At 35.7% G+C, this 18,741-nt stretch overlaps 2 protein-coding genes across 3 annotated transcripts in view; both read left to right on the plus strand.

Annotated features, from left to right (window-relative positions):
- Positions 1 to 495: 495 nt before the first annotated feature.
- GlnRS (Glutaminyl-tRNA synthetase) lies at positions 496 to 8,300 on the plus strand. Of its 2 annotated transcripts, none has more exons than XM_073085538.1 (13): positions 496 to 702; positions 784 to 1,182; positions 1,336 to 1,450; positions 1,966 to 2,331; positions 2,638 to 2,825; positions 3,186 to 3,412; positions 3,574 to 3,710; positions 4,480 to 4,651; positions 5,907 to 6,144; positions 6,514 to 6,659; positions 7,099 to 7,288; positions 7,937 to 8,033; positions 8,242 to 8,300. In XM_073085538.1, exons 1-12 carry the CDS (start codon positions 580 to 582, stop codon positions 7,982 to 7,984), a joined length of 2,349 nt encoding a protein of 782 aa, XP_072941639.1. In that variant the 5' UTR covers positions 496 to 579; the 3' UTR covers positions 7,985 to 8,033; positions 8,242 to 8,300. The 2 variants fall into 2 exon arrangements, with proteins under 2 accessions (XP_072941639.1, XP_072941638.1); XM_073085537.1 differs by having other exon boundaries at positions 7,937 to 8,030; positions 8,239 to 8,300.
- An 821-nt stretch (positions 8,301 to 9,121) lies between these two features.
- The window catches only part of Rab3-GEF (Rab3 GDP-GTP exchange factor), a 38,013-nt gene continuing 28,393 nt past the window's right edge, over positions 9,122 to 18,741 (plus strand). The window contains exons 1-4 of the mRNA XM_073085796.1: positions 9,122 to 9,285; positions 15,736 to 15,962; positions 16,701 to 16,881; positions 18,181 to 18,322. Of these exons, the coding sequence (XP_072941897.1) occupies positions 15,861 to 15,962; positions 16,701 to 16,881; positions 18,181 to 18,322 (425 nt within the window). The 5' untranslated portion in view covers positions 9,122 to 9,285; positions 15,736 to 15,860. The remainder of the gene's footprint in view (positions 9,286 to 15,735; positions 15,963 to 16,700; positions 16,882 to 18,180; positions 18,323 to 18,741) is intronic.

The raw sequence follows: 18,741 nt of genomic DNA on the forward strand, positions 1-18,741 counted from the left end.
CGAATTTGAACACATAATGAGAGATGTGAATGGAATCAGGCGTTCTTGAACGTCCTAGGATTTGAGCCTCCGATCCCGGGCAAGAGACCGTAGTTCACTCTACTGTTTATAAAAACATATAAAAGAAAAATTAGAATATTCAGTAAAAGATAAAGTGTAACAAAATAATATACTTATAAATGAACGTGATCATAAATGGTTGTTGTAATGGATTCTGTTCTCTTTCAGTAGGTATTTTGATTAAATTCTTCGTACTTTGATTTTGAGACGAATAAATTTTTTATTTTTAAACGGAAACGTGGTTGATATTTTTTGCCTTATATGCCAACACTAGATACGATACAGTAAATAAATAGAAAACCAATACGCGTATGATATAAATTAGCTAAGTCTGGCCACGACTTTTAATATGACGTTTCTATGCTGACAACTCGACGTCGTGTTTCTCAGAATTGTCAAATGTCAGTGTCAAAAAGCGACAAGTGTTCTTTTCCAGTTTTCACTGTTCGGCTTTGAGACCGAGGTTAACCTACAAAACACACGATAAAACCTTTTTAATTCGTTATTTATATTCGTACAATGAATATGTCGCCAGAAGATATTATAGACAGGTTAAAGATTTTAGGGTTAAGTGAACAAAAAGCCAAGGAAACTATAAAGAACACTAATGTGACCAAACTTTTACTTGCCACAGTTAGTGAGGTAATAATTTAAAAATATGTATCAAAGTTTACTTCGATAGGAGTGTATCTTGTTAGTTTAATATTATGCGTGTGTTTCCAGGTTAATTTATCGCTCGCGCCACCTGGTACGGGTTTGTTACTGTACCATCTGGCAACGAAGATTAAACCGCAAATAGCCGACAAGTTGCCTTTCGTTTGCAAGTACATTGCTGACGGCAAATTAGATTCGATATTACGAATCGATGCTGGGTTGGATTACGTTCTACATCATGTGAACGATAAAAGCGTCGATACAGATGCATTTGAGAAGGCTTGTGGAGTCGGTGTGGTTGTGACACCAGAGCAGGTAGAACAGGCTGTGGAAGTACATATGGCCAAATATAAAAATGAGTTGCTAGAAAAAAGATACAGGTTCAATGCCGGAGTCATCATGCAAGCTGTCCGAGCTGATCTCCCATGGGCTGATGGCAAAGCTATAAAAAATGAAGTGGACGTACAGGTATAATATGCAATACAAAAAGCATAATTTTTAGAATAACATTAACATATTAATCTGTACCATTTCAACCAATTTACTGTTATTTTTGTATGTTTGTATTATATACATATTATTGTGCTTATGTGAAACAGAGTTTGTTTGCTTTATTTTCAGATATTAGACCTGTTGGGTCCAAAAACAGAAGCTGATCTTGCACCAGTTCCAAAAAGTGAGAAAAAAGCTAAATCTGCTGATGCTGCCAAATCCAAACCAAAAGGAGATAATAAAGGTATGGTAGAATAGAATAAAATATGTTTATGAAGATAGAATCTGAGATGATAGATTTGATTTAAGATACAACTTCTATGATCTCATTGCCACATTAATCGTCAATTTTTTTTTTTTTTTATAATATAGGAGTAGCAGACGAGCATGCAGTCCACCTGATGGTAAGTGGCTACTGCCGCCCATGGACATCTGTAATCAACCCCAGATAGGATGAGATATTCCTACCTGAGGTCGGCCACAGATGCGCCGCTACCCCTGAGGACTAAGCTGGAACGCCTCGGAAAAGTATGTCTCCCTTACCACACCCTTCAAAACGGAACACAGCAGCGCTTAACACTGCTGTTATTAGGCAGAAATAGGTGTGGTGGTGGTGCCGCCGGAGTCGAACCACAAAGGATTCTACCACCTTCATATATTAAAAAAAAGAAAAATTAGGTAAATTAATGTGAGATATAATTTCTATCCACTATAAGTAGTATAGGCTTAACATATTTGTGATTTGTAATTTATTTTTAGTTTCCAAAGTCCAAGAAAGCATTGAAACAGCTGATACAAGTGGCTGCACATCTGTACCAGATTTAATGAAAAAACTACCATTTCATGCACCTGGTGAAAACTATAAAACTGATGGTTATGTGGTAACTCCCAATACTAAGAGATTGTTAGAAGAACATCTAAAAATTACGTCCGGGAAAGTGAGGACAAGGTTTCCTCCAGAACCCAATGGCATCCTACACATTGGACATGCCAAAGCTATCAATATTAACTTTGGGTATGCTGCTGCTCATGATGGTGTGTGCTTCCTAAGATATGATGACACTAATCCAGAGAAAGAAGAAGAGAAATTCTTTGTGGGAATCAAAGATATGGTGGAATGGTTAGGTTAGTTTACTTTTACTCTTATTTTGATATAAATTATAAAATTTATGTGACCGAAATCTCTTCAGAGTTGTGGATATAACACATTAATTGTTTCTGTCACATAATATCAACAGTTTCTTAAGTTGTGACTTGTATTGGTAATTGTAGCTACACAATCATGAATGACTGAAAGTTTATTCTCAGTAGCACATACTTATAAGCAACTGTGATGACATAACATCTAATGAAAGGCATAATATTTTCCCAATAAGCTGAGTTAAAACTGAATTTAAAATATGATTGTGGTATTAATTTTTTATGTTGTAGGTTATAAGCCGTACAAAGTGACACACTCATCGGATTACTTTGACCAGCTGTATGAATGGGCGGTTCAGTTGATCAAGAAGGACTTGGCCTATGTATGTCATCAGCGCTCTGAGGAAATTAAGGGATTTAATCCCCCTCCATCACCTTGGCGAAACAGACCTATTGCTCAAAGCTTGCAACTATTTGAGGTAAAATATTATTTTAATTATTGAGTACTATTTAAAGCAAACAATGGGTAGTTTGAAGTAATCTGAGGATGCACATTGAAAAATAAGTAAAGCATCACCCAAAATGATTAAATGATATTTTAAGATCTTCCAGTGTTTTAAAATGAAAACTATATATATATAGGTTTTTCATATCTCCCTGTAGTCCTGATGAATTAATAGAAACAAAACTTAGCCTTATTATTGATGTTCATATATCCACAAAATAAATAGTAAGTATTATTTATAATTTGAAAATTAATTATAATTAAAAATACTTATTAAATGATCGTTTATTATTTCATTATCTGCTTTAAAAAATATTTCTTGTCCGTGTTTCAGGATATGAAAAATGGTAAAATAGATGAAGGAGATGCCACTCTCAGAATGAAAATTACCCTGGAAGAGGGCAAACAAGACCCAGTTGCTTATAGAATCAAATTCAAACCCCATCATCGTACAGGCAACACTTGGTGCATTTACCCTACTTATGATTACACACATTGCCTGTGTGACAGTATTGAACATATCACTCACTCATTATGTACTAAGGAATTCCAATCTAGACGGTTAGTATTATCTTTAATATTTAAATACCCAGTATTTAAATATTTTTGGTTATATTTTGCCTTAAGACAAAAAATCTTCTGCGTAACATTGTACTAATCTTTCAATTTGGCCAAATTTCTTCTTGTTAAATTTTTAAGGCTATTTTTGTATTACATTTCAGGTCTTCATACTATTGGCTGTGCAATGCTCTGGACATATATTGCCCTGTGCAATGGGAGTATGGCAGATTAAACGTCAATTACACAGTGGTCTCTAAAAGGAAGATAGCAAAGCTCATTGAAGTTGGAATTATAAATGGTAAAGACTCTTATAATGCCTATCTTGTACCTTAACATGTTTGATATTGTAGACCCTGGTTTCTCTTATGTATTCATAATTTAGGTTATTCTATGTTTTTGCTAATGCTTATATAGTTTTTAAAGTATCCTATATGTACGGCTTTTATGTAGGCTTTTTAAGAAATAAGCTCTGATCATGTTGATAGATGAATTTTATGTTTGTATTATTTTAAGACTACTACCATTAATGCACTACAGACATGCACATGTGTGCACTTATACAGTAAACATTTTTTATGAAATGCTAGTCATTGCCGGTTCATAAATATATCTATAGATTAAATAATTTATGTAATCGTTTTTTAAGTCGTAATTTCATTTCATTTGATTTTAAATATATGTGTGTGTTACACTTTAAATACCTGTATATAACACACATATATTATAAGGTAACACTTCCGGAATATTATTTAATTTTTGTTTGTCAACTGATAGCCTTATCATAATTTTTATTTTATTTTTACAAAACTTTTATTTTAAAACATCCACAAATTTCCTTGATTTTTGTTGTCCAATTTGACTTCTAAGAAAAAAATAGTATAGTTCGCGCCAAACTGCTAGTCCGTTCTGAAGTTGTTGTGCACAACGGGCAGCGGACGGGTGCCGGGGGGGTCCCGCGGTGTCTTCGTCCCAATAATGCTATTTGACGCGACTCGTTTCTATGTTTAGAGCGGACCAGCAGTGAACGTCGACTACTAATTCGTGTGCATATGTTTGTTTGTGCGCAGACTGGGACGACCCGCGGCTGTACACGCTGTCGGCGCTGCGGCGGCGCGGCGTGCCGGCGGCGGCCGTGAACGCGTTCTGCGGCGCGCTCGGCGTGACCGGCGCCGCCGCCGCGCTGCACCCCGCCGCGCTCGACGCCGCCGCGCGCGACCAGCTGAACCTCACCGCGCCCAGGTAACCTTTTTTTTTTTTCTTGACGAGGGGGAAACCTTCAAAAGCTACCCGACGCCATGGGAACGACGCCGGGTTATGTGGGACTTTTGATGCACTAAAACCTCCCCGTAGCCGTCTTCGGCATTTGGTGGAGAACTCCGAGATCTCCAGCGGAACACAACCGGAGTCCTCCTAACGCGATGCCCTTCTTTCGGGCTCTGCCCTGGGGGAAGCAAATTACGCTCCTCTCACATCCCCTGGTAATTAAAGCGATATGCGACCACACAAACCGCTGTCCTTCCCGGGGTCGCTTGCTGGACGGTTTGAGCTCCCACTCTTGCCGCCCGCAACGCCGGAAACCCCTTTTAGTCGCCTCTTACGACAGGCAGGGGATACCGTAGTCCTATTCTGGTCCTGGTACTACAAGGACAAAACCTGTCGTCCTTAAACTACTCCAACACCTGGATATGGGTCCAGTTTCAGATTAAAGAGGATAACCATGCTAAACGAGTCGAGATTGTTAGATTTGCACACGCCTTTGAGAACTGTTTTAAGCAATAACTGTCCCACAGCTAAGTACCAGTCTCCTCTCAGAGTGAGCAGAGTTTTGGTTATAGTTCATCGCGTACAAGTCTACCGAGACATTACACACCTGTAATTTTTTTTAAACTATCAATCGTGTAGGCTTCCTCACGATATTTTCCATGCCCGTTAGAGAAAGATAAAAAAGAAATAAAAAAAATGGATTTCCGAAGATTCGAAACTTGAAACCTATGTGACAGGCTGAGTTTCAAACCTTTTGGGTATCACTGTTTACGTCTATGATATCAATGCTTAAGTAACATGTAAACACACGCAAAACCGATACACATCAAACACGCGTGTCGTTACATAAACACATCTCCTATACACACTGAATCCTTGTGACATCACATAAACTAAAGGTTTCGCTAGACACCGAACACTCATGACGTTACATAAACACACCCTTCAGCTATACACTGAACACTCGCGGCGTCACATGAATACACGTTTCCGTTATAAATCCAAACATTTCTGGGGGCCTGTTTGTTTTTTAATAACAATTATAATTAACTAAAATTGCTGACATACTACCGTGCATCTACTACATAGGATATGTACCTGTAACAAATAATTTTCTTAGATTAGATTGGAAACACAAAATATTGTTAATAACTAACTACCTCTTATAATGCTGTTAAATAAGAAATATATCATCATAGTAAATAATTCTAAAAATTAAGTTTATTTGCAGAACCATGGTAATTCTGGAGCCCCTGAAATTAACAATAAAGAATTTTCCAAGTGACAAGCTAATAGAAGTTACCGTTCCTGATTTTCCAAACGAACCAGAAAAGGGTTCTCATAAAGTGATTTTGAACAAAGTTCTTTACATTGAAGCTACGGATTTCATGGAACAGCCAGAGAAGGCTTATCGGCGCCTGACTCCAACACAGTCCGTGGGCTTGAGACATGCTGGATACGTCATAAAGGTAATTTATTTATAATTTTGAATTGAGGAAATTTCCCCGTTAAAATTTTAATTTAAATCTCGTTTATTGTAATGGTCATCGGTTTTCTTTGAGTTTGTTGAATTCTTAGAACTATTTTTAACCAGATACTGTTTGAAATGTAACAAAAATTATATTGTTAAAGCCACACGGCAAATTCATTTCTATTGAAATTAAAATCGCGGATCTACAATGTCTTATTTTATCAATGAATTAATTTTACCTAAAATGTTGTTCTCATTTTCTTGTAATGACTACGCAATCAGAACTAATGTACAAAATTAAAGATGCCCAACAACGGTAGCTGGGCTCCATAGACATAATTATTTACAATATTGTTTTCTCGTTTAGGTAGCCCAAGTTATAAAAGACAGCAACGGAAAGATTACGGAAATTGAGTGTACCGCCGAATCCACTGAAAGCGCGGAGAAACCGAAGGCCTTCATACACTGGGTATCGGAACCTATTAAAATTGAAGTGCGGCTTTACGAGCCATTGTAAGTATGAACAATGTTACTTCTTTACTTTTTCATAGGAGATGTGGTGCTAAGCAATTTTCTCTGGATTATGGCCGTTAAATGTATAGACTACTTTGATAGCATAATACAAATTACTTGTGGCGTCATCTTCTGGGTTCCGACGAAAGGTCGCCACAACTACCTTTTTTTTGTACATGTAAATGGTGCATGTAATGTGCTTACTGCGCGCAAATTAACAAAAGAAATACAGTTTTATGAGAATAAACTTTTACATTTTTCTTGTATTGTCATCAATGATAACTTACCTGATTGTACATTCAAAATAAAAATATTAGTTTCTGGATTATTGTCATTAGGCAAACCATATATTTTTAGACATTTCGTCAGATCTTTTCAGAATTTGTAGTCTACACAGTTTTTGCCGCTTGGTTTATCAGTTTTCTTAACTTTTTTAAAGATTCAAACATAAAAATCCGGAGGACCCCAACGAGGTTCCCGGAGGTTTCCTATCGGACTGTCGGGAGGACACGCTGAAGGTTGTAAACGCGTACGCCGATGCATCCATCAAAGGTGCCAAGGTGTACGACAAATTCCAGTTCGAGCGAATTGGCTTTTTCTCCGTCGATCCTGATACAACTGCCAAGAAGGTAAAATATGTTATTTACACTGATATATTTACACATTTATATCTATTTTTATAATCTACTGAGTTATTTAAATATCTTTATTCTTAAAGACATAAATAATAATATAACTAGGCGTACTATATAATTTTATGTATAATAAATAAGGTGTTTTCCATTTTCATTGAAAATTCTTCGGAATCGAAAATATTATCCGTGAATGATAATCAATAAGCCGGTACATAGCAAAAGAGAATTATTTATTGTAGCTGTGTTTATTGAATTACTTTATATACAGGCTCTTTGTGGTTGTTTTAAATGGAAACTGTTTTTACTTTCATTATAATTTACGAGTTATCGAAAATCCTAGGCGATTTCATGCACAGGCTTAATATATAAACTGGTAGTATTTCTGAATTTTGAAATTTTATTATATTTGAAATACATGCAACCAAAAGTTCTTTAAACAGCTGGAAGATTTACTGGAAGAACATTAAATATGATAAATATTAATTCTTCTGTCGTATCTATTAATTTGCAGTGAGTAATATAATTAAACAATGTTTTTGAATTTTAGATAACAACATTATTAAAATCAAGGAAAGTTATAAATAAAATAATTTATTTACAATGTAACTTTATTTTCAAATAAATATATTTTTTTGTTTTCAGATGGTCTTTAATAGGACGGTATCGCTGAAAGAAGATACAGGGAAATAACTTGAACAGTGTATGGTATCAAAGTTCTAAGTTTGAAGAGTTTGAAAATAGTACATTACAATACGAGGACGAAAAATTTTTTTCTGACAAGTGTGAGTTTGCAGGCCGAGCCGCAGGCGAGGACTGCAATCACACGAGTCAGAAAAACATTTTTCGTCCGCGTGTTGTATAAAATTTTATATTACGGCGTCGGAAATGGGGGTTTTGCGCACGCGAAGCGTGCGTAAAACGTCAATTTACGCACGCCGTGATATAAATTTACTTAAATATGATTTCTCATTATGTACACTTTTTAAATAAATTATTTATTGAATTATTTTGCGTTTTTTGTCAACATAAATTAGGACACTATTTTTATATTTATTGTACACAAGCAAAAACATTCGAGGAGTCGGTTAACATTAAAATAATTAATACATTCTTTAAATAATTCTAAATGTATAATAAATAATTATACATTTAGAATTATTTAAAGAATGTCATAACATAAGCACGCAAGTCACCTAGTTTAACATGTAATTAAACTTGTGAAAAAAGTAGTGTCGGAGCCTGGCTTGTTCACCCGCGGCCGTTCTCCGTCTTCGGGCGTGTGTTGTATTTGACGTTTTCCTATATAATTTGATAACAAAGATTAATTTTGTTTCGCAGTAACAATAAAATTACATACAGAAATGGTAGTATCATAAGTTGTGTTACTCGTATGCTCTCTATTAATAGGGCTTAGGAAGTAGGCATAGTGCATGTCGAGATAATATTAATAAAGGGATCGGTTTAGGTTTTTAGAATAATGGGCCAACATAAAAACAATATTCCATTATTTCAAGTAACGAATATCCATTATTGATTTCTTTATTAAAACTGTACTTGAAAATAAAGTCCTCCTTAGTTTCGTTCGGCAATACAAAGATACCCCAATAAAAACACCAATCAAATTACTTTGAATTTGAAAATAAAATGCCTGAGGCATTGTTCGTCAATATCTGTAAAGATAAATCAATCACACAGCGCTCGGTAATGGACCGCAAGTTAATAGGGTTTCGGGGAAAACGGAGGTCGCGATAGATACCTACGCTACGGCGAAGGTCCCTCGTAGCGGAGGGCGCCGCGCGGCGGGCGGCGGTTATCGAGCGTGGGCGGCGCGCATGCCACTCACTCGCCGCCGAGCCGTTGTTACGCGATATGGAATACTACGCGGCTCCGAGTTACGAAATTCCTGTCGCACTAATATCCACAATTGCGTGCGAAGAACAAATAATGTAATTCTAAACAGTGCGAGCCGTCTCCCCGACGCGGAGCAAAGGGTGAGTCTTTAAAGTTTTGTTGATTTATATCCGATCGATTGCCACTTAATACTTTTCCTTGTACTGCTACGGCTAAGTAAATGTTTAAGGTACTATGCTCACTTTTTCAATGTAACGTTAAAAATAGATTGCGTGTCTACGTATATTTATTGTTACTGAACGTGTGATTATTTCTGTTTAATTATTCCACTTTTATGGCATGTCTTACGCAATATTTTAATTTAAGATAATTGTCGTAAGAAAGTTAACTTGCTTATACCTATAGAACATAATAATACTCGTATAATTAAATATACATTCAAGTTACATCTCTACATATTAAGTAAGAGTTACGATGTTTGTACATGTTACGTATGTACATAGGTAATATACACATTTATTATTAGTTATACATTATATAGTAAGTATTAAGTATTTAAACTTTTAGCAAGGTCCGTCTTCAAACTTATAATTATTATATTATCCTTAAAGAAGTATCAAAATTACCCCTTAAAATTGATTCCTAGTAAATATTCTGCGCATAAAAGGAACGTAGGTATATAACCTAGATTATGGGTCTAGGTCAGACCTCGTACAATCCAGACCTTGGTCTAAAAGCTCAAAAGCACAATTCTATTCGCATCGTCGCATTGAAATACTAATTAAGGTACTATTAAGTTTACGTCGCGATAGCATTATTCCATTTCTTATCCGTTTGAAGGGAAGCAGTGTACAGTTTGACACGTATTTTACACGATGGTAGTGGTACAGTGACCGTAAATTGTAGTCGCTATTAGACATCGGTAATCACCAAATTAACACCTGTAATAGAACAGAATTAGGAGGAGAAGTGGTGCTGCCACCGATGAACCATGAAATCCAACATCCTTGCCTATTGTAGGTATACATATACTACAATCCAATTGTGATATAAATATTATTTGATGCACAAACTCAAATGCTCATATCCGTCATTGACGTCATGGTGTGTAAACGCTATAAATTGTCATGTAAATGATGTATGTAAATGGATATTTCTATGGAATGTCTGTCTATAGAATTTATCAATAAAAAGTTTGTATACGCGACTACAGCACAATATGCGACTACTTCACAATTTAAGTCGGTTTTATTAAAGCTCTCAACACATAAGCAATTTCATTATACTTTAGACCATACGAATTTAATGGGATGTATAAAAGATTTTTCCTGAAGCTTGTCATATAAGAGTATAATAAGTAGTTAAAAGATGTTTTATATAAAATGTCTAATATGAAACATATTTTAACATTAAGTTCTTTCATAAATTAGTTATATTGTAATCGCAACGTTATCTCTTGTAAAAATAACGCGAACCTTTGAACTTACTCGAACAACTTAGAAGTTAGCCTTTGAACTTTAAACAAATGTTTATATAGGTTTTAGGCATTTCATGAATCGTTTTCTTAAAGTTTCTTAAAATTGAGCGTCCATTTTTCCAAAAGGTCTGTTCCAACTGGTTAAGATGTAGGCGTGTACTAAAAGTTAAAAGTAGGTTTGTTGTTATATTATTGTTGTGTCCTTGTTACCCTCTCTTTATCTTGCACTATCTGTGTGTTACACATCGGCGCCATCGACAATGCCGGTGCAATTACTTATGTGGAACACAATTAGCATATCAACGATAACCGCGTCACACTGTAGTACTCAAATAAACGTACTATATGATTTGCTAAAGTATTTAAAGAGTTTTATTTTTTATTTATTTTATTTTAAGAGTTTTATTTTTTATTTATTTTATTTTAAGAGTTTTATTGCTTTACATTTTATTATTAAGAACTGAAACGCTAAAAATACTTTTAGTAAATTATGAGATAGCCAGCGATTTCATATGGACAAACCGGGGGTGCCGGTTTGAATTCTTAAGCAGTTCGTAGTCTTGTATTACAAATTAATCATTATTGATCACTTGGTTTTATGGCCAAGAATCTTAGCATCTTCTATACCTACCTACTTTGTTCGTAATGGTGTATGAAGTATTGGTAGAGATTGGCACTAGGCCAACGTAGTCGCAACCCATCTCCTGAAAGGAAACCATCTGTGGTCCAGTAACAGGTGATTATAAAACATCGTTTTATTTCTTCTAGCTTGTGAGTCTGTATCCAATAGTATCTATCCCTTAACTCAGCCCTTAGAAATGCTCCCTTATCACTCTGGCAAAACTCCAACACTCGACATACCTTTCTTTATAAATGGAAGTTTTGCCGCAATCATTATAGCTACGTTTGGGGATGCGAGTTATTGACTGTTGACAAGAAATGATTTCGAAGGAATATGTTGCTGTAAATTGTTGGATTATATTCCTTAGTTGCTTCTTACCACTCTGTTCCGTTTTCACGAAAAGAGACTTATTTTAATAATAGGATCTTATTGTCCACTAACACCACAAGCCAAAGTTTATCTAATCACAATTTTGCTACTCAAATGTTGCCCAAGATGTCATTAAACCCTTAGAGAATAAAACGAACTGGGAAAGCCTACAACTGCTATGTACGTCATTAGTCATCTGTCCATTTACGACGCTCTAAACCAGCGGGCGCTCGCCTGAAATATTGTCTTAATAGCAGACTTGATTAGGGTTTGTCTCCTACGCATTGTTTCAGGCAATTACATTTTATTACTCATCGGGTTAGGTTTTCAATGATACCTATTGAGATACTTATTCAAACATAAGTAAATGCAACCTTACTTTTGAATAATGGAAACTAAAAGCTGAAACTTAATACAGGTATTTGCCTAACATTTTATATGTGTGAGTGGTAAAACTCTGTGGTTTGACTCCGGACGCATCATCGCGACACCTTATTTTGTCTAATAACAGCAGTGTTTTAATCGTTTATGGACATATTCATGCCCTATGGTTTTCCAAAAAAATATACTATCTTCCAATAAAATCCTTCTAAATCTTTGCATTTGTTCCACTCGTTGTAAATCTCAAGTATCTATCTCATTCACAAATGCTTGTAGTGATCTCCAATGAATAGCCGACATCTTAACATTGACATGACAAAGACTACATGAAGCCTACAAATACATGTTATATACCTACAGATGAACTTGTTTTTTAAGCTCGTTCAGAAGGGGACGATAGTTATTTATATGCACGTCATACGTAGGACGTCACTAGTTACGTATCATCTGCCTACTCACGCATAAATAGCAAGCAATCCACCTTCCATATTCCTGAAAAATAGTCCCCAAATCTTTGAGACAGGCATAAAAGATAAATATTATAAATACAAGATTATATCTGTCAGAGTTTCGCGACGTACAGGGCCGCACTTAAAACCAGTCGTCGGAGTCTGTTATTTCTCACAGGCATCGGCGGACTGAGTGCGACCATTTTTGCTGCTATACTGTATCGTTTACGTCACGTCTCTTTTTTTTTTTTTATTGTATCCCTTTCATTATTATTATTTTCTTTTGTATGCATGTCTTTTATATGTTGTAACTTGTATAGCATGTAAAATAAATGGTTCTTTCTTCTTTCTTATTCTACGTAGCTTATTATTTGTACTTTATTCACGTCTACATCACAAAGTTATTGTACAATCTGGCTATTAATCAAATCAGGACGATGTACTCGTATGAGTACAATGAAAAAGTTTCGCAAATTCCAATTGTAATATCGTTGGTGATGAGTATTTGTCTGCACGGCTTTTATTCGCCTACGCACAATGTCTACGCCTACGCGTCGGCTACGCTGACGTGATTAGATAGCCATAAGTAGATAATTCACCAGTTGCCCATATTTATATTAATCCTTTGTATTTGTTAGTGCAATTATATAGATATGGTTTTACGCTTTATTTAGTTAAATATAAAAGTAATTATTTGAGTAATATTTCTTACTTCAGTAATGATTTTCATTTTAAAGTGTGGTAAGTAATTGTTTCAAGTTGGCGTTGTTAAGTTAGAATTTTTAAGTAGGTTATAGCCAAAATTTCCTCTATTTAATTGAGTATTTGACGAGCTTTCGCGATTTTAATGGAAAGTCAATGACTTAATACATAAAATAAATGGAATGGTTTTAACTTCTGCCTTTAAGATGTTACTTTGGAATAAGCTCTAAAAGTATTTCAGTTTTTTTAAAAGGCTGTTCTTTGGGTATACTGAAGAGGCTGATTAATGTAAAATTATATTAATAACTATAAAAGGTTGATTTAAATATCTATCTATTAATTGCTATTTTTCATTCCTATACTGAAGATAATAAAAAACCAAGTACAGCATTTTACAGCCACTGTAACCGAGCGTAGATACGCGCATTTCCCCTGGTACGTAGTAGTAATATCTCACCACCATTTTCTTTTATAGCTATCGTTAAACTTGGTTTATTATAGCCTGATAACCAATAAACAACAGAATTCAGGTCACTTTAATGCCTTTTTGCTTGTTTACTGAACTGGACTTATGGGTATTGGGTACCTACTAGTTCTACTGAAATGAAATGCATTTTTCTCCAGAGCTCTTAGGTAATACCGAAAAATTAGTCATAATAATTTTTATTTATCTTCTATTGGAACCATTTTTAGTATTTATGTATCATTCCAATAAATGTTAAATGGCCACTGATCTTCGCCTGTAACTGTTAAGTACCTACTACTCGACCCTTGAGGACGATCATACATACTTTGTTGCGCCTGAAAACTATTAGCCCCAACCTAATTTATCAAGTACATGTATTATATTATTATCAGGTAGTATTTTTGACTGACTATCTAAGAATACCTTATACAGGTGCCAATTTTTAACTTTAACAGATAGGCGTAGCGAAGTGCTGCCATAGTCGAACCACGACGAGTCCTACCTTACCTTGACGTATAGCAAAAGTTTAACAGACGCCATACAACTTTAGATTTTATAAGTTTAAAAGATACAAGTCTAAATAACATACAGTTAATTTAATAGAACGTGATATAAGAAAAAGGCGTAATATTTATTTATCTAGCGAGAATTTATGGATTAATAAAGTATATTAAGTATGTTATTACTAAATAGATCTCGTAAAGTAATAGTAATATTGCTCGCTAGACACGTACATAAGACTGATTAACTGAAGGCGCGTTCACAAACTTCTAATATAATAATATTACGAATGCTGCCAGCAATACAAAACAAATATTTATTATGATTTTATTAGATATGTCGAACAATACCCGTCTCATTACGAATTTTGACACATGATTTGTGAAGAATTCAATTAACAGACCGTATGTGCAATGTTTTACAAGAGTTAGTAAAATGATCACGTATTTGTGGTGATCACTTAACTATTAAGTATACTGACCTAATCGTAGGAGATATGCTACTATTTGCATCAGCGATTCACCTTAAGGCGATTGCATCGATGCTCCATCACGTTTTGGCGATTTGCCGCATTCGGCAGTGGTATTAGATATGCGCGTTTAAGCGACTGCATTAATTCTGTATCGTGTTTTTCTCGTTCAGTGGCTGCATGTAGCGTCCAAAAGGAGCTGCGACCGGCGTTCAAACATGTGTAATGTAAAATTGCTGCATCTTTTTTTTTACAAGGGGGAAACCTTCTAAAGGTACCCGATGCCGTGGGTGCGACTTACCGCATTGTGAACCGCATGTGGGACTCTAACCGCACTAAAACTCCCACGGTGGCCGTCCTTGGCGCTGCGTAAAGGACTCCGGGATCTCCAAAGGAACGTAGCCGGAGTCTTCTTAGCGTGTTGTCCAATCGGGCTCCACCCAGATGAGCATGACGCTCGCGACACCGTCTGGTGTTCATGACGGTATGCGACCACACATACCGCCGTCCTTCCCGGGGTCGCTAGCCGGGCGGTTTGAGTTCCCACTCTTGTCATCCGCAACCCCAGAAAGCCAAAGGGCTTTCTGGGGTTGCGGATATTCCTGCCTGTCGTAAGAGTATTAAGTAGTAAGTCGTAAGGGTATTCCTGCCTGTCGTAAGAGGCGACTAAAGAGTCGCCTCTTACGACAGGCAGGAATACCGTAGCCCTATTCTAGTCCTGGAACTACAGGGACAAAATTTCCGCATCAAGCTCCGTAAAGCAGTTAAATCGATTGCCGATGCTGGTACATAGTAGCATGTCTGAGGGGCCCTAACTAATTATAATTAGGTTGAATTCAGCGGTGCAAGTAGATAGTTAGGTAATATCCAGAACAGGTGTGGGCTGGTGTTTTTGTTGATATTAATCGTCTCCTGTACACACGTTACTTAAAGGTTACATAACCAAAAGGATTTGTTTGCCTACCTATTGTTAAAAGCTGTTTGTAATGTTTTTAAAGTTGTTTATAATGTTTTGTCAGGAGAAAAATCATTTAGGATTTACATAAATAATAAAGATAATAAATGAGCATAGTACCTGGAATATTAATAATATGCATAGATCATTTTCTACATAAATCTTAACATTGATAAGTATACTGTTTTTTTTGTTTCAGAGTATAGTTAATTAAGTATAGAAAAAGTGATAATTATGACAAGCAATAATATATTAAATTATAATGGGTTTAACCGAGCTCATATTTAAATATTTGTATAGTTCAGTAACGATCATATCAAAATTATGGACATTCAGAAACAGCAGTTATGTCCACGACTGGTGGATTATTTAACTATAGTGGGTGCACGCCCTAACACTTCGGGAAAAGGACTCGCTCCTATACAGGTATTTTTATTTTTTATATTACTAAATTTATGTATATTTGTTTTTTTATTATTTAAATATATATGTACTTAGTAGTCTGGAAAAACCTGAACTTTAGAACAAATATTCCACCGAACTACACTCAAGTAATAAATGGAAAAGAATAAACGAGTTTCAATAAAGTTTTACCTCTTAAATAAAGATTAGTTTACTATGTAGAGAGTGTTCTCTACTTAGGAGATCAAGATAAGAGATAAACGTTGTTTGATCCCCAGTTTACTTCGTTTTTATTAGAGGTATTACCAAGTAGAGAATTGGATAATCTGCACAAACAGACATTATCGGGAATTGAATATTGATCCATAAAACTTAGGTATTGGTGCGTAGTCTCGTTGAACAAACAAGCCTATCATCGTACCTGTACTTGTCAGGTTAATGTTTCATGAAATCATTTTTACTCGCCTTCGAGCTTCGGAAGGTAATGTTTTTCGAGCGCATGCGTGTATGTTCCTATATCTTATTCTTTGGGACGCTTTAAAGCCTAAAGGGCTTGACGTATTTTGTTGTCAAAATGTATGAGATGGCGCTGGTTATTACAAAATTTCCGAGAGACCTACATTTTCAGAGAGACTATATTTTAAGCAGTGTAGTATTTCGGTTTCATAATAATTGCTAGTGCTTCGGTAGTCAAATGAAAAACATTACTTTGTTCATATAGTTTTTATTCAAATTTGAAATAACCAATGTTATTTACGTCAGGCACCTGAATTGCTACGACGGTACCCACTAACGAACCACGATGACTTCCCACTGCCGTTGGACATGGTGTACTTCTGCCAGCCGGAGGGCTGCGTGTCTGTGGGCCCGAGGAGGCCTACCGCACATGTCGCCACAAGGGATACCACTTCTTTTGTATTCACGCTTACTGACAAGGATTCTGGTAAGTTTTTATTTTTAACGCGCAACGTGAAACGAGTTTATGTCTGTGGTATGATAGCTCCTAAACGGCAGAACCGATTTGATTTTTTTTTAATAATTTACTCAAGCGTGCTCTTAGCTTTGGTTATACAAAATCAGTTCATCTGTTTGCAGATCATTAGGTCTTTTCTTGTATGAGTCGGGGACTCGGGGTATTTTTATTGACTTATTATTTTGTGAAGAATGCTAAGATCTTAACACTGTTATTCATTATAATTTCGCAATAAATTGTCTTGGGAATAATGGAGAAAACGTACCTTATAAATATCCTTCTCCAACTTGTTGCGGCTAATGCATCGTACCATCGACACATTTGTTGGTAATTGGGTCAAACTTGGAAATTAGGTCAGAGATTCTCTAGGGCAATTCCGCTTCCCTTATCAATCAAAATTGGATCGAGTTACTAAATTGTTGTTAGTGTAACAATACAGAAATAGATACACCTATATTTAGGAAATATTGTACCTACTCTGATATAAATTATTTCTATTGTCACAAATCAATAAAATGCACGAAATACAATTTTAATTAAAATAATTACTGGATTATTTCATTGATTAGTAAAGATTACTCATTCCTAACAAGAAAAAGTAACCAGTTTTGACTATTGAAATTGTTTGAAAATATTTAAAAAATATAATTTTTAGATCACTTACGAATGAAAACATATTTCTCCGCACTTTTTCTTCGATTTCGTATTTTTGCACCGTTTAACTGCACATATCGGCATTGTTCCGCGTAAATTATACCATGACAGCCATTAAATGGCTTACACATTTGTCAGCCGTTTAAGCCATTTAATGGCTTCCTTCAATTACAAGGCGGTGAGATATCTATACTTCATTATTAAAATCAATATGAAATATTCAAGATATTTTGATGTTACTTCTTTAAACTTAAAAAAGCCTCCTTATATCCTTTGGATCAAACACTGTACACACTAATGTATGGGGGTAATGGGGGTAATCCCCCATCCGGATAAATTGTGTTTTTTCAACATTAGTCGATGCAGATAAAAAATAAACGTGTTTTGTATTTTATAGTACAAATCTAGACATAAATGTAAGTGTTTTTTAATAAGTTAGTTCAATTTATTTTGTTTGTAATTGAAAAAACGTGTTTCGTGTTTTGACACGGTACAAATATAAACCCAGATGATAGTATTTTTTAATACGTCAGTCCCATGTCCTTTATTTGCAATTGTTGCGACTTGCCAGTCGGAAAGACATGATTCCTATATCCTCTCATGTTTGTTTGTTAGGTAAGACGCGTTTCGGCATATGCGTCAACTTCTACCGCGCGGTGGAGCGGGCGCCGGCGCCGGGCCCGCGCGAGCGCAGCGTGCTGCGGCGCGAGTCCTGGCGGAAGTCCATGGAGAAGAGCTCCGACTCTGCTTTCTCCAGGTGAACACTAATTGCTTCTAGCGTTTAAGTGCATTTTATGGTTTGAATGCCACGATACGCCTAAATGGGACATCTCGATAATGATGTCGTTCTTCCAGCTTGGACTACATACTAATCTATGTTTGACTACATCGATACTATCACATTTTCAAATGAATTAGTTTTACTGTAACCAGTTGGTCTGTAGTATCTTCGTATGTTGCTTTTATTATACTAAACATAAGTAATAAAATAGTATACCAAATTTCGGACATCCAAATCCAAATAAAGAAACTCTCCACAATGTTTTAAATTAAAATTGTGCGATAGTGTGACTCGGAAATATTTGTGGCGACTCGGAAATATTTCTGTTGCACATAATACTGCCAGACCAGTGTACTGCTGTAACGTACGTAGAAACTAAGGCTAGGCGGGTTCCA

This window comes from Epargyreus clarus, unplaced genomic scaffold (genome assembly GCF_041222505.1).
Source record: "Epargyreus clarus isolate Ecla_fem2 unplaced genomic scaffold, WU_Ecla_fem_2.2 ptg000023l, whole genome shotgun sequence".
In the NCBI taxonomy this organism is placed as follows: domain Eukaryota; kingdom Metazoa; phylum Arthropoda; class Insecta; order Lepidoptera; family Hesperiidae; genus Epargyreus; species Epargyreus clarus.

Bases quoted from the DNA above. Each gene is read 5' to 3' on its own strand.
- GlnRS (XM_073085538.1), top strand. From the start codon at position 580: ATGAATATGTCGCCAGAAGATATTATAGACAGGTTAAAGATTTTAGGG. The intron at 2,332-2,637 runs GTTAGTTTACTT...TTTATGTTGTAG, and splicing joins AGATATGGTGGAATGGTTAG to GTTATAAGCCGTACAAAGTG. The intron at 3,413-3,573 runs GTTAGTATTATC...ATTACATTTCAG, and splicing joins AAGGAATTCCAATCTAGACG to GTCTTCATACTATTGGCTGT.